The 16,344-nt window shown below is 40.5% G+C and overlaps 1 protein-coding gene across 7 annotated transcripts in view; it reads right to left on the reverse strand.

The window, feature by feature from the left end:
• gbf1 (golgi brefeldin A resistant guanine nucleotide exchange factor 1) overlaps window positions 1-14,768 on the reverse strand; it is a 91,575-nt gene extending 76,807 nt beyond the window's left edge. For all 7 annotated transcript variants that reach the window (XM_083775521.1, XM_083775523.1, XM_083775520.1 and 4 more), the window contains exons 1-3: window positions 14,515-14,768; window positions 11,299-11,402; window positions 7,493-7,559 (exon numbers count right to left, since the gene is read on the reverse strand). In XM_083775521.1, the coding sequence (XP_083631647.1) occupies window positions 7,493-7,559; window positions 11,299-11,394 (163 nt within the window). In that variant the 5' untranslated portion in view covers window positions 11,395-11,402; window positions 14,515-14,768. The remainder of the gene's footprint in view (window positions 1-7,492; window positions 7,560-11,298; window positions 11,403-14,514) is intronic.
• Window positions 14,769-16,344: the final 1,576 nt, after the last annotated feature.

Consider the following 16,344-nt stretch of genomic DNA (forward strand, 5'->3'; position numbering starts at 1 on the left):
TTGTGATCTGAGGGTGAGAAGGGAGGAGGCTGGAAGTTGTGAAAGGGGGGTAAAAAAAAAAAAAGAGGAAAAAAAAAGTGCTGCGGATTCCTACCAGGCCCCTGGCACAGCCGTGCCTGTCCATCTCATAGCAGCAGAGGCATTCCCCTGAGGAGGGGAGCACTAGGGTTGTGGGGGAGGCAGTGAGACCGTGGCTGTTGGGACTCCATATGTTGCATCTCTCCCATTGCTTGCGGCTGCTACAACTCTGACTTGTTGGTTTGTGGGAGCTGCCTGGAGTGGACTCTCATTGCAAAGGCATGACGACATACATAGGGCTGACCGCAGAGCTGGCTTGGTTGGTCTGAGGGCTGTCAGCTAGCGCCACTCCATTTACACAGGCTGGCACTCACACATGATCAATCACCACCACACATGGTGATAGAGAAATAGGCAAAACACTGAGGTCATGTTCAATCTTTACACTCAACTAGATATCTGTAATGTTCCAAGTAACATCAAGGAACAAGGAAACAAATATAATCTCATGATAAAAAAAGGCCTTATCCTGGGCAATGGCTCAGTGGTCCAGGCACCTTAGCTGGTAGTGTCCAGTCTGGCAGTGTGCCGCGGGTTCGACTCCCGATCCCGACGACCTTTACTGCATGTCTTCCCCCCCCCCCCCCCCCCCCCCCCATCTCTCTCCCCATTTCCTGTCAGCCTACGGTCTGTCCCTCCATAAAATAAAAAAGGCGAAAGCCACAAAGAAAAAATTAATAAAGGCCTTTATTGCATTATTCTAACAATTAGGAAAAGTGACTACTTGCCCTACTATCTTCAGGTAATGCAAATTGACTGCTATTAAAACAAGATTTTTTTTTATGTATGTGAAAGATTTTGCTGTAAAGAATGTCTATGGCTCTAAAGCTAAGTGTAATGAGTTTGCATGCTTTTTTGATAACAAAATCTTTAACATTAGAGCTGATATTATGAATGGTGCTGCTGCTAGCGCAAACCTTCAAACAGCAGCTAATGGTCCCAGGGTAGATCTCTCCAGGGGGAGCCTATTATCGTTTTGCGCAATTGATGAAGACGAACTCCGCAAAACCATATCACAGATGACATCTTCCTCCTGTTCATTGGATACAATTCCCACCACCTTTCTCAAAGAGGTCTTAGACAGTGTGATTGGAGATATCCTAAAAATTGTAAACAGCTCTCTACAATCAGGCGTCTTCCCAGACTCACTGAAGACTGCCGTAGTTAGGCCCCTACTCAAGAAACACAATCTTGATCCCTCTGTTTTGGGTAACTATCGACCCATTTCAAATCTACCCTTTCTGGGCAAGGTTTTAGAAAAATGCATCTCTCATCAATTGGATGTATTTCTACAGAACAATAATGTGCACAACAAATTCCAATCTGGCTTTAGGAAAAATCACAGCACAGAAACAGCACTTGTAAAAGTAATGAATGATCTTAGGGTGTCTGCTGACAAGAAACATGTATCCGTTCTCTTACTTCTAGATTTAACGGCTGCATTTGACACGATTGATCATTCAATTTTAATACAGCGTCTGGAGCACTGGATAGGCCTGTCTGGTACGGCCCTGTCCTGGTTCTCCTCCTACCTATCAAACAGAAGTTACTTTGTCAATCTAGCCGAGTTTGACTCAGACAGACACAACATCAGTTCTGGTGTTCCACAGGGCTCGATTCTTGGTCCTCTGCTGTTCTCCTTGTACATTCTGCCATTGGGCGAACTCATTACCAATCACGGAGTCAATTTTCATTTCTATGCTGATGATACCCAACTATATCTTTCTGTGACCCGCTGTTGACCTGTCTGTCTAGCATCAAATGTTGGATGAGTGAGAACTTTCTCAAGCTAAATGAGGATAAGACAGAAGTTCTCATAATCGGTTCTAGCGAGCAGAAATAATCAATAATAAACAGACTTGGCAACCTGACTGTAGAAAGTAACAGTACAGTAAAGAACCTGGGGGTTATTATTGATTCTGATTTGAATTTTAATTCACACATTAATAATGTTACCAAGATTGCCTTTTTTCACCTTAGAAATATTGCACGAATCAGAGCCTATTTGTCCTTGGACGATGCAAAAACGCTAATCCACGCCTTTGTTTTTTCTCGGCTTGACTACTGCAATGCACTCTTTTCAGGACTGCCTAAGAAAACGACTGACAGATTACAACTTGTCCAAAATGCAGCAGCTAGAGTTTTAACTAGAACTAAGATGAGAGAACATATTACTCCAGTTTTGGCATCACTGCACTGGCTTCCGGTTGTTTTTAGGATTGATTTTAAAATTATTTTACTTGTCTATAAAGCTCTAAATGGTCTCGCACCTCCGTACCTCCGTGACTGACTACCTAGATATGTCCCTAACCGCCCCCTCAGGTTCTCCAATGCTGGCCTACTTGAAGTGCCTAAAAGAATGTGCACAAAAAAATATGGTGAGGCAGCTTTTTGCTTCTACGGCCCAACAGCCTGGAATAAACTTCCATTCGAGCTCAGACACGCACCCTCTGTAGACATTTTTAAATCTCAACTCAAGACTCACCTCTTCACTCTTGCTTTTAGTTGAGTTTTACTATGCACGTTCCTACCCTGCCCTGACTGATTGCTGCATGTGGTATTTATTTTATGTTCTTATATTAAATTTTGTTCTTTGCCATTTTAACTACTTGTGTTTCATTGTATTATATTTTTGTGTCCTGCCCTGTGAAGCACTTTGAGCTGCATTTATGTATGAAAGTTGCTATACAAATAAAGTTTATTATTATTATTATATTATTATGGGGTTGTCTCGATCCGATCACATGATCAGAAATCGGGGTCGATCACGTCATTTTCAAATGATCGGAATCGGACCGGGAGCAAATAAACCTGATCGGAACATCATTAATATCAATATTATATCCATATCATGATATTAGACAGGATATTGTCTGTGATTTTGGATATTGTACTATTGTGATATGGCATAAGTGTTCTATAAAAATATAAATATCAGATCAGGAAAATCAGGTATCAGATACTCAAAATCAAATGATCAGAATCGGATCGTAAGCAAAACAAAACATGATCGGGACATCCCTAGTCTCTATGCAATAAGAGAGGCTGCATAACCTGTCACACAATAAAGGTTCACCCATAAGCGGGTGAAACTAACTGGGCAGTGACAGCGAAACAACTTCCTAGACAGACCAATTGTATCCGCATTTCAACTGTATACTATGCGATTATGTTAAACAGACAGTAGGGTTAGGATGGGTTGTTGTCTCTTTTTTGAGCGGTGTTGTTCCGCTCCAATGACTGGCCCCATGTGTCTGTCTGTCTGTCTGTCTGTCTGTCGTATGAACACGTTATCGTTTGTTTTTTATCATTCCTTCTTTTTTCCCCTTTTCCCTGCTCTGGAGGACATACATTACATCATAAGTCTAGCGTTCTTATCTTTGTTGTTAGTACGACCTAGCAGCACACAACAACTTTTAAGAATGTGTACAATCTTGGCAACTGCCAATACTATCTCTATTTAGTGTTGTTTTGTGAAAGTATCTTAGTTACATTTACAAGATATGAATAAATGATAAGAATTAATTTTAAGAATGACTCACATAGCTGTCAGGAGTGGTTGAACCACTCAAAAAGACTACTGAAAAAATCAATAGACAAAGCCACACTTTGGCGCGGTTAGCACTGCTCAGAAATACATTCCAGACTGAATTAGAGACCATTTTTAATGTTAATATAGTGTCTATACTGACTTTTTGACAATATGGGCATATTTTATAGCTGACTCTTTGGCAATGCAATTGAATTAAGCTTATTTGGATGCAAGGACCTAAAATTACAGGGCACAATTACATTCACCTACTCCATATCTGTTGACTGGCTATGCAAGACTAGAATATCATTTGTAAATTGTTCTCCCTCTATAAGAAACTGCTTAATACTGTTAAAACTTCCAAAGCATACATAGTGAGAATTGGAAAGTGGATCTGACTGAACACACTGAACAATTTCAGTGTGGTAACCACTGGTGAGGTTACAACCAGCTCAGTGGCCTTGTGGTTAGAGTGTCCGCCCTGGGACTGAGAGGTCGAGGATCGATCCCCGGCCAGGTCATACCGTCAAAAATAGAACCCAGTTAGATAGTCCCTGTGACATACTGTACTAGCGTCATGTCCAGGGGATGTACTTGTTAGTGATGGGAGATTATCGGCAAACACATCAGTATCGGATGATATTGGATTTAAACCAATTAAATCTGTATAATAATCGGATTTAGCAGATATTTAATTTTATTCTAATTATGTTTAAATAATAGCCTGAAAAAGCCTTTTGTGATGATGAAGGCTGCAAATTATATTAGTGTTTTCTGTGCAAGCTTTCGAAAGAGTCAATAGTTGGAACATTTAAAAAAAAAGAATACTACATTCAAGCCATTTATGTTGGAATATGAGCCAACATTTCAACGATTCATCCCTAGTTTTGGAATAAAGAGGCATTGCTTTTTTTCAAATTCAGCCTTTTTCAGAATGGCCAAAATAATGATATTTTTGAGTGCAACCACTCCTACAACCAGCTTGCAATGTACGTGTACCTGTGTGTGTACCTGTATCAGTGGTCATGAGCACTATCTTGTCCTGTTTTGCACTTAAATGTCATAACTGCACTCTGCTGTTCACCGAACCAAATTCCTAACATGTTTACATGTAATGGCAATAAAGTCTTCTGATTCTGATTCTGAGTGGTGTGCGCATGCGTGAAATTGGAACGATACAGAGAAGAAATTGGACGATACAAATTGGAACGATACAGAGAACCAATAGACGGGAGTTGCACCACTCAGTTCACACTGGTGTGATTTTTAAATACAGAATGAGATCATATCGACATCGGTTATCGGCCATAATAGCAATTAATTATATCGGATATCGATATCGTCCAACTTGTCTCATCGGTACATCCCTAGTACTTGTACATCAAGCTGTCTCACACTAAGGCTAACACCTATGGGCAAAGGTAATAGAGAATGCACATTCACTCTAGCCCAGGTGCTAGACAAATGGCAGTACAAGAGAATGAAATAAGAGTCTGCAATAGAGCTGGGATACCCGACCGAAACCTGACGGGTCCGGTTGGGACCGTTTGATTAATATAAATAGTTTGATTTATTAGCTGTTAAACAGTGAAGAGTTGAGTATGAGTAAATAACACGATCCTGCCCATGGACCATGGCAAATTAGGCTACCAATAATCGCCTCCCGCTGGCGCTGATTGTTTGATTGAATAGCACTTTATTAAGAGTTTGCAACTTTGCACGAACAGTCCCAAAGTAGCCTACAGCTGCCCTCTCCACACTGTGTGGATTAAATATTGCCAATGCAGAATTGCCGATGTCAAATCAATCATGAATGCTGGTAAGACTGCACGAGTGTTTGTGTGCGTGTGTTGCGACGTGTTATACTATCAGCATAGTAGTAGGCTATAGATATAAAATGGTCCGTGCCTTCCTCAAAGAAAAATGAATGGGGGGGCCGGGGGGGAAGCGTCGGTGTCGGGGCGGACGCATATATTAATAATTAAGGTGGGGCTCGTTTCGGGTCGGACACAAAGCTGTCGGTGTTGGCCCGGGTCGGCCTGTATATAGTCGGCCCGATCCCAGCTCTAGTCTGCAACACTGAATAACTCAGCTCCACTTCAGGAATGAAGAAGACCTATATGGGCCTCATGGCTCGGCAAGGCTTACTACTGTACCTACTTAACTACTGGTGTACACTTGCAAAAGTCCCCATAAGGCAGTAACATGTGTCTTTATGGACTTGATCATTATAAAAGATTAACAAACAGCAGTATCATGTATGACGGATGTGTTAAAATGATCTAGTGGAGAAAAGGCCATGCACAGTAAGATGTTAAGAGAGAGAATATTGACCAATGTGAAAGGCCAGGACATTTCTCAGTGGAAACCTGCTAAGTACACCTGATTAAAAATGCTCTTCTGATTCACGCAAGGGGGAAAAAGCCACATTGTGATCACAATCGTCCCAACTGAGGTTTGACTGAGGTTTATCCACATTCACTGAAAAGTCCTAAAAGGTAAGAATAATCACCAGTGTATTTCGCATCAAAATTAATGATATCGGTCATGCCTCATCCATACAGGTTGATGCAATATTCATGGGATGCACTCATGACACAAACAACTAAATAATAAAATGACGGACCCTAAGGACATTTACTCAGAGAGTCCAAGGGAACTGCAATTTGGTCCCATATTAGAAATAGTGAAAAGAAAAAAAGAAATGAACAATTCAGTTTTTGGGGATCAATACAAAAAACACTAGACACACACTAGACAAAAAAGGGGCGATGTATTAACATTTGGAAGAGAAACAGGGAGAAGATGAGACTTACCTGCTACATCTGCTCATTGTGCTCTGTGACAGTGGATCACAGATGGTGAATGATTATGATCCCCTCTAATGGAGGTAAAGCAACACCCATCACTGACTCCCTTAACCAGTTGAACCCTATCTTCCCTATAGTAAGCAAAACATAATCACCAAAAAACATTTAGATCTACAAGGTCACAATACTTCACCAGCTGACAATCGGCTATTGTCATTTTAGAGATTGGGAAGGATAGACACCTGTTCAAGAAGTATATAGGGTTCAAGTAGATAAAGTGTCTGCTTGACATCAAACTGTCAAATTTGCATATATCTTGTAGTGCAACATGTCGACATATACTGTGTCAAAGAAGTTTAAATTAGGTCTTAATATCGTTATAGAACTAATGGTTAAAATGGCATGTCATAATAACTAGGCTACACTATGCCAGGAGAAATAAATATCTGCCAGACATTCACAATACTTGGACACTACGTATTTCTGTCCATATAGACTGAAATACATAATACGGTATATACTCTCTATATGATATCTACTCTCACCTATGGTTATGAAGTGTGGGTCATGACCGAAAGAATAAGGTTGCGAATACAAGCGGCCGAAATGAGTTTTCTTCGACGGGTGGCTGGCATCTCCCTTAGAAATAGGGTGAGAAGTTCAGTCACACGGGAGAGATTTGGAGTAGAGTCACTGCTTCTTCTCCTGGAAAGGAGTCAGCTAAGGTGGTTCGGGCATCTGGTTAGAATGCCTCTCAGGCATCTCCCTAGGGAGGTCCTTGAGGCACGTCCCACTGGGAGGAGACCCCGGGGCAGACCAAGGCGCAGTTGGAGGAAACACATCGACTCACTGGCCTTGGAACGTCTCGGGATCCCCCAGGAGGAAGTCACAAATGTTGCCCTGGAGAGGGAAGTCTGGAGCTCTCTGGTGGAGCTGTTGCCCCGCGACTCGACTACGGATAAGCGGTTGAAGATGGATGGATGGATGGATAATAGACATTATGTAGGTTTACATTTTATAGACCGTCACTGCACAGTGCACACATGATCATTATCAACAAAAAGCTGCATACCTTTTATGTTGTTGAGTATATCTTTGAGTTGCGCGAAGCTATTAAGTAATGGGTCCTGTTCTTCATCCTGTGCAGACAGAAAGAGAAAATGCTAGCATGAGAGGACATTTAAAATCAGAATTGGTGGAACCTAATTTGTTTGATGACAGCAGTCTCTAAATGTGTCCAATTAAATGTATACTACAAACCCGGTGCTTCAATGTTTTCTCCACACTAACAAATAATCAGAAAAGCATATTAGGCTCCGACATACACATTTATTCACGACACGTACACAAGTATTTTTTATAAACATAGCTTTTCCCCAAAACACGTTTGTGAGGGCGAGCCCCCCAAACACATAAAAAGCTACATTTATGAAAAATAGCCGGCTATGTGTGGACGGGGCCTGAGAAATTCAGACGCCATTCAGATCTAACTCAATTTAACTCTGATTGCCCCGTTTTAAAAGTGTGTGTCACACAACTGTAGTATATACAGTCATTTGAAAAAATGCAAGGAAAAGGGTACATGGTACAAGTATTTTCCTTCCCTGACTGGAAGAACTCTACTGGAGGGATTGAACAACATATTAACAAAATATATTCCCCCATTTGATGTTTTGATGGTGATGGGGAGCACTGTCCAACTACACATGCGTCCAAAATCCCCCAAATGTGCTCAACTGGATTAAGGTCCATTCATCTGGTGACTGTGAAGAGCATAGCATATGATTTTCATACTCAATAAACCATTCGTTTAGTTGCCCTGTGGATGCATCCTGGAAGAGTGAGACCACTCCCATCAAGGCTGAAGTGTTTTTTCATCATGGGAATGGAATCAAGGTGATCACTCACATTCAGAATAACCCTTCTCTCTCTTCATTAACACAATCAGTGCCGGGATTCCTTCAAAATAGAAGCTCTGGGGTGCCGGAAGGAAAGACATGGCTGTTTTTACTCAAGCCAACTCTTGTCGTGACAAATCATGACAATAAACACAATGCTTTGGGTCGAACAAATAATTAGAAAGAAGAAATAAACAGCTTTTTTTTCTTTGTAATTATTTGTTTGGTCCAAAATATTGTGTTTGTTGTCATGATTTGTCACGACTCAATGTCTATGGGGAAAATGCATTGGGAATTATTTCCTGGGCCTGGCGTCGTCATGAAAGGGGGCGGGACTGCAACGCTCTATAGACCAGTGCCTTTGTTTTTTGCACCACTGAATTACTATCAATATGTGCTTTTGCCAAAAACTCCTTTCTGCATAGTCACTGATGTACTACTAACTGTTCTTGCTGACAGTCTGGCATGTCCTGACATTCTCAGTTGCGTGAAGACGACCTGCACGTGTGTGTGTGTGTGTTTTCAATTAATCGATAATGGCAATAATATTATCGTATGCCTTGCCGATAATAGTATCATATCGTACCATGGTGATATGGCAGGAAATGCTGTGTGTGACGTGGCTTTAAAACAAACAAACAAAATCAGTTTTTGGCAGTTACAATAATATATGAATACATCTTTTGCATTTATCCATCAAAACATGTTTTTTTCGCTTGCCGTTTGTTTAAATGTTATCCACTAAGTTTTTAAAATTGGTTTGGAAACTTTAAAATGTCTGACACTATATTTGTCAAACAAAACATTGGCAATCGGTGATCTAGGCCAGGGCCCCCGGTTTATTTCCATTTCCGGTAAAAGAAATAGCATAAAAAGCAAAATACAGAATTCAGAAATGGAAAAAACAGAATTTGGGAAAAAATTTAACGGAATTGGGCAAAAAATAAAACGGATTTCATGTGGCTCTACAAAATATTCCTATCAGCCACTATCAGCCACAAACGTACTGAAATGTGAGAACAGCTCCGCTCTTGACCTGGAGTTAATGTTATACCTCGATGTACAGTGGACTGCGTGCAGAAAATAGCAGATCTACAAGCTTAATGCGTGTCTCATCCGCAACGTGCTGCAAGCTTGTAGATATGCCATGTTCGGCGCACGGCTCCGCCCTACGTCAACATATAGTACATTCGGCTGTAACACAGACGAGATGGCACGAGTCATTCTGCTGCCATGCTCTTGAATTGTTGTTCATTATTTATGCATGCGTTCATTTTAGGTTTGTTCTAGACTCGTTTCTGACACCAAAAGATACTTATATAATGCGTAAAATCACTGAGATTCACGAGCATATCAGACGTGTGTTCAGAGCAGAGCAACGCTACGGCAGGCACAGAGAGACAGTCTTGATTCTAGACAGGCAAAACATGACAATAGTAAGTAAGTAAAGTTTATTTATAGAGCACCTTTCACAGACAATTTCAGTCACAAAGTGCTTTAACAACAATAAAATGAAAACAAGTCAATAGTCAATAAAACAAGTTAAGAACTAAGTCATTAATAAAGTAAGACAAAATAGACAAATAGAAAAAGAAAAAAATCAACATTTAACCAGGCCGGCTATGGAAAGGCCTGTTTAAAAAGGTGAGTTTTTAACAGTCCTTTGAAAATGTCCACAGAGTCCACAGTTCTTAGGTGGAGTGGAAGCTCATTCCATAGCCTAGGGGCTAAACCTGCAAAGGCTCGATCGCCTTTGGTTTTCCGCTTTGTCTGAGGAACAACCAGCAAAGCCTGTGATGTGGATCTCAGTGACCTGCTGGGCACATACGGCTGGAGCAGGTCAGAGAGATAAGGAGGTGCCTGGCCATGGAGGGCTCGGTGTGTAATGAGTCATGACTAGAGTCTTAAAATGTATTCTGTAATTAACTGGGAGCCAGTGTAGGGAGGCAAGGACGGGTGTTATATGACCTGGACCTGGTCAGCAACCTAGCAGCTGTATTCTGAACCAGTTGTAGGCGACCTAATGCGGTTTTAGACAGACAGGTAAACAGAGAATTACAGTAATCAAGACGTGATGACACAAATGCATGAATAATAGTTTCTAACTCCTGGTGTGAAACAACTGATCTTAGTTTGGCAATGTTACGAAGGTGAAAAAAGCAGGTGCGCGATACAGAGTTTACGTTTTTGTCCAAAAGCATGGACTGATCTAAAATAATGCCAAGGTTTCTGGGGTTGGTGGATATGTTTTGTTTTAGTGACCCAAGGCGATCGGCAATGACTTCAGCAACCCTACTTGGGGCAACAATTAGGACTTCCGTTTTGTCTGGATTCAGCTGCAAGAAATTGCTCGACATCCAATTTTTTATGGCAGTAATGCATTCGTGAAGTATGGTGATCATATTATCCATTTTGTCTGGTTTGAAAGAACAGTATAATTGAATATCATCAACATAGCAGTGATAGGAGATTCCTTTGAAGGTTTTAATAATGGTTCAGAGGGGAAGCATATATGGGGCAAACAGGAGTGGGCCTAATACATTACAATAGGCCAAGGGCAGTGCCATCTTGTCTCGATGGACTGTAATAACAGCAATCTCGATCAATAATGAGACCGCATGGCCACGTTAAAATTAAACGGTAAAACCGAGTACCCTGGTTCTTGGGGGATAGTAAACCGGGGTTTAACATTTTGGAAACCACCCAACCTTACCACAAATATGTATATTCTAGGCCAAATGAGGACTGCAGCGTTTTCATGACTTCCGTATTGGCCTCATCTCCTAGAGTGAATGCTTGCTCAGAAGACACACAGAAAACCTATCATGATTTACCCGAGTGTTTTTGGTTTGTTTGTTTGTTTAAATATTTTAAAACAAGTCCTCAGAAAATCTTTTCTTTTCATAAACAGCATGTCACAGAACCTTAAATCTCTGGATAAAAAGAAAAACTCAAATCATAATATATAATTATAGCTTACCAATGGAGTGTGGGTATTCCATCTGGAGTTTCTCTTGATGGCACCAACTACTGCACTAATCTCACCTTGGACAATGTAGATGTTTTTGTCCACCATCCTGCTTCCTAAGAGGAACACAGAGGAAGGTTTGGTTGGTTAAAGCTGAAACTGTAGCAAATGTTGTCAACACAGACCATGTGAAAGAACTGGCCATGGCCAATACTATCTTGATCAGGTGACCACAGAGATAGTGTATCGAATCGATTTGTATGAGTTTTAGACGATATCTGTAGTAGAGGTGTGTTTTGAAGAAAACACATCAACACACAAAAATCGTGTGAGGTGGAAATGGGTGTGGCCTAGTTGAGCTGCATTAAGATCCAAAGTTCTTCCTTGGCCTACTGGGAGTGTGCAAACTGTGCATGCAAGTTTTCACGACAATCAATGCAACATTGCTGGAGATTCTGCAGACAGACAGACAGACAGACACATGGATGGACAGTCAGGAGCAAAAACATAGTCTCTCCGGCCTTCGGCAGTACAGATATCCTTAAATGAAATATGGCATTGTATTATTATAGTGATGTTTCAATCTACAACAGTCTCTAAACTATACATTGTGGGCTACAGTCAGTGCCCTTTCCGTAAACTCTGACAATGCTGCCTGTCAACTGTGCAAGTTAAACAAGTAGGCCTAGTTATTTCTTGCATCACCTGCAGCAGTTTAGGCAGGCAAACTGGAATGAATCGATTGTATTGGAAAATGTTCAGGACCAGCTAAATGTAATAGAATGGAATAATTCAATATGCCAAAAAAACCAACACCAAGTCACAAAGTTAAATACAGACGCAGAAAGAAAAGCAGGTGCGCTTCCTCTGGAAACTGCGCTTGGTTAAAGGCAGTGGGTGCTCAGCTTTGAAAACCAACTCATCTCATAAACCAACTAAGTGGAAAAAGCGACACTCCAAAATAAAATAAAAGACTGGCTCAGATGCAATTTCTCATGATTATTTGAACGGTGACGCATTTCTGCAGTATCCTTCAGAGCAGATTAAAAAGACCCCTCAATACAACTGCCAACATCTGCTGAAAAGTATGGCAAGATAGAATAGCATAATACTGAGCCTAGGTTATGTGGATATAATGCCTCGAACCAATCTGGATAACCAAACAGTATCAGGATGTCATAATGCGCATATTTGAGAAGTAGGGCATCTTGAAATGGTTGGATTAACCTTTTTGCCACGCCATGTCAGGCACTGTAGAGACAATATACTTCGCTATATATGTGTGTCGCTGTCGAGCGGGAAGTGGGAACCATGTATGTCCAAAACCGTTACTTGGAGGAAATTGGAACTTTTTCAAATTAATCCAATGTAGTTATTATTTAGTCATAGGCTCTTATTAATACTTTTTGGATTTTATAAATATTTAACCAATAGATAGATTTAACCACTTTCAACCTTGTATCCTATCCCTATTTTGGGCATATAATTATAGGCAAAGATTTTCAATAACATTTCTCACAAATTCCTTGTAGATCAGCTAATGTGCTATTTGTTTAATAGAGGGTATGCGCGTGACATCATCATCAAACCCGGAAGTTATGCAGGAATGCCAACTGAGTGGCAAAAAACTACTTTCTGGCCTTGACAGCCCATACATCCAAACAGAAAGTTCTATCTGATTGCATTAAACAACATTAAACAATGTTAAACTCACTTTGCATGTTGCTTTGCCACTCGATGTGCCATTCACTTTAAGCATGCGCATACCCTCTATCGTGTAATAACAGTGTAAAAAAGGATATACATTTCTGAAAAAAGCATAACATTTTAAATATGGAGATACAAGGTTTCTTCCCGACAGCAATGACTTGCTTTTCCGGTAGTCTGAATTGCAGGTCATCTTTTGTTGAAATTCATACTAAAGCAATCTATTCAAAACAATAAGAGGATGAATTAAAGATGAATGAAATATGGAAGAATGAAAGATGGTTTGTAATGGTGTCGAGACAGAATAATAGGCTTAGTGTTGGATTCAGCTAGTATAGCTCATTGACAGATGAATTTATTCATCCATGCTTGAATAGTGATGGAACATGCTTGACACTGACAGTAGGCATAACCTTTTTTAATCATTTTGTAGGTGTAGGACCGTTTGGCATACAATTTCAAAGTTAGAAAAGTAAATGTAATCTATTCTACTCTCGATACTTAAAAGTGAAATTACTTACATTAAATACATACATTTCAGACTCAGAGCTGTTAATCATAGCTTATTAAGTTACACCTTAGGGATGATGTGTTGGTAGTTACGTCCTGGGTCTCACTTAAAGAACCTATAGCTTGGGCTATATAACCTATAGGCTTGGATCAAGACTAGATTCAGATGTATGTATTTGAGTCTGACTTTTGCATTCTTATCAGCAAACATCTATGATAGTCTTGATCCAAGAAGTTTTCACAGCAGTGACACATTGATATATTTCATAGATGTGTATAAACAGAAGGTGAAAGTCTGTTTTATTTAAAATGCTACATTTAACTTCATGCTGAGTGCTGACATACAGATCCAACCTTCAACTGGGCCTGGGTTTACCCATCGCTTATTGTCAAAATGTCTGCTATGAAAAGGATCAATATACACATATGCAATGATACAACACATACATTGCATTGCTGTCAAATGGGCTAGCATTAACCACATAGCTAATTGGATTAGCTAAGCAAAGACAATGCCAATAGTAACAAGCTGACTGACATTACATTGTGATTTCAGTTTGGTAGACAAATGACAGCTCATTCGGGAGACAAATGCAGGAAAAATAAGTTAGGATAGGGCCGTTTGGATGACTGCCGACGTGTTAACATGAACTACACTTTCACTTCTACCAGCGACACCGGTTACGTAGCCACTTAGCCTAGCGGCTAACGTAAATATACCAAGGACACGACAGTCATATCACAAACAATAATGAACACACAACAGCGCTGTGCTGAGGACCTGAAGCACTTCCGCTACATAATGTGACGTCACCATAACATCCTTGGTATTTTGTATTCCAGCATAGCGGAAGCATCTAGTCGAGCTAGCTAGCATGAGAAACAGTCGTCTAGCAGTTTGTTTCCCCCCCAATGTGTTTAACTTGACAACACACCAGACATCGTGGCATCAATACAGCAGCACACCACAGCGTAACAAACAACCCTCCACAGCCAAATGAAGCACCCTACCTGTGTGTGAGCACTATTTCCAAGATGGAGTCCTCCTGCAGCTAACGCTAGGCTAGCTCGACGGCTAGCAGGCTAGCCGACCAACAGTGACTAAAGAAGACCAAAGTTCAATTCACAGTGACAGACCACAGTTCTCATGCATCGCAGTTCGTGGAAACCATTGACATCAAACACGGTTGATTCATTCACTCGCGATGACGGTCCAAAAAAGTGAACAAATTCAACACATCCAACCAGCTGTCAATCTGGGCTTGGTAAACACACTGACGTGTAAAAGCTCTGCGTCCTCAACCTAACGCGAGGCTTTCGGTGTTTGTTTGGCAGATTTCGGAGCCAATCACTTATCAGCGACGCGTCAAACTTGTGTATGGAATTCCTGACAATAGAATGTGGCAATATTTGTCATGTAGGCCTATTATGGAATACATTACATTACAATTACTTTATCAATAGAATTATGAATGAGATACAATTTTAATAGTGAAATTAAATAATTCATCATGGATCAAATTAGCAGTTTATAGGTCGCCATTAGGTTGATTAGGTCATGTGATGACGAAAGCACTGCCAGCATCTCCAGTGCTCTGGGGCATTGCATTGGTTGTCTGGAATACTTAATTGCTGACTGACTGTAATGCTGAATGTTAATAATTACTTTAATAGCTATAGCTGAAGAAACAGATGGGTTCATCACATCTGACAACTCAAATCCATAAAAAACTAGATGATATTTGCAAGCTTATAGGTTGCAAGGTTATAATGTCCAGGCGATAGTGTTTGTTTCAGCAAGCTGACTGACAGACACAATGTAGGCTATTCATCCATGCTTGAATAGGATAACACGTACATTCTTGACACTGACAAATAGGTGTTAGGACAAGGTTATATTATAGTTATGATAGTTCAGGTGATAGCCTACTTTGTACAACACTGGGCATGTGTGTGTGTGTGTGTGTGTGTGTGTGTGTGTGTGTGTGTGTGTGTGTGTGTGTGTGTGTGTGTGTGTGTGTGTGTGTGTGTGTGTGCGTGTGTGTGTGTGCGTGTGCGTGGGCGGGGGGGGGGGGGTCCTACATTATACAGAGAGTTCATAGATCACAGATACATACAAACTCTTATCTTTCACAATGCAATCAGTGGTGGACCATTTTCCCAATGCTTACATTGAACGTATTTGTTTGCAGAACAAACTTGTGTCAGACCTTTGTTTGCACTCAGCAAAGTGTTTGATCACCTGTTGGATTTGTCATTGCAACATTTCATCTGCAAATATGAGTGTGCCATTTCGACAATAGAATATATTTTGGCACAACTGAGACAATAACAAGTTACTTCTTAGTAAGTAGATATTTGTCATGCATCAAGGGATTACTTACCAAATGCATTTTTTTAAATCCATCAACGGTTGGCAAGTAAACATGTGGCCGCCCATTAATTTAATTTCAATTGCTTAAAGGTATATTCAGTGATTTCACTTAATTCAAATATCAATATTTTTTTTGTTTTGTTGTGATAATCATCTCTACTATAGAGTGTGCTGACCATATAAGGAGTTCCTCCCTGTCCCCAGTTAACCCCTGGGGGTCAAAAAACCTTAGGTTTCGTTTTTGGCTCTCTATCCTGATTGGATGAAAGGCTTAGGTCCCAGACAAAAACGAAACCTAAGGTTTTTTGAGTGAAATCACTGAATATACCTTTAAAGTGGCATTAGCCCATTTGAGGGGAGGATTTAAAAAATGCATCTATATGTAACCTATAACAAAAAAACATTGCATGGATGCACCTGGGACGTATCCTCAGTGATGTATCCTGAGGTCAATGGGGTTTTGGGTC

The sequence above is a fragment of the Protomyctophum parallelum genome (assembly GCF_964188405.1).
Source record: "Protomyctophum parallelum genome assembly, chromosome: 10".
Lineage (NCBI taxonomy): Eukaryota > Metazoa > Chordata > Actinopteri > Myctophiformes > Myctophidae > Protomyctophum > Protomyctophum parallelum.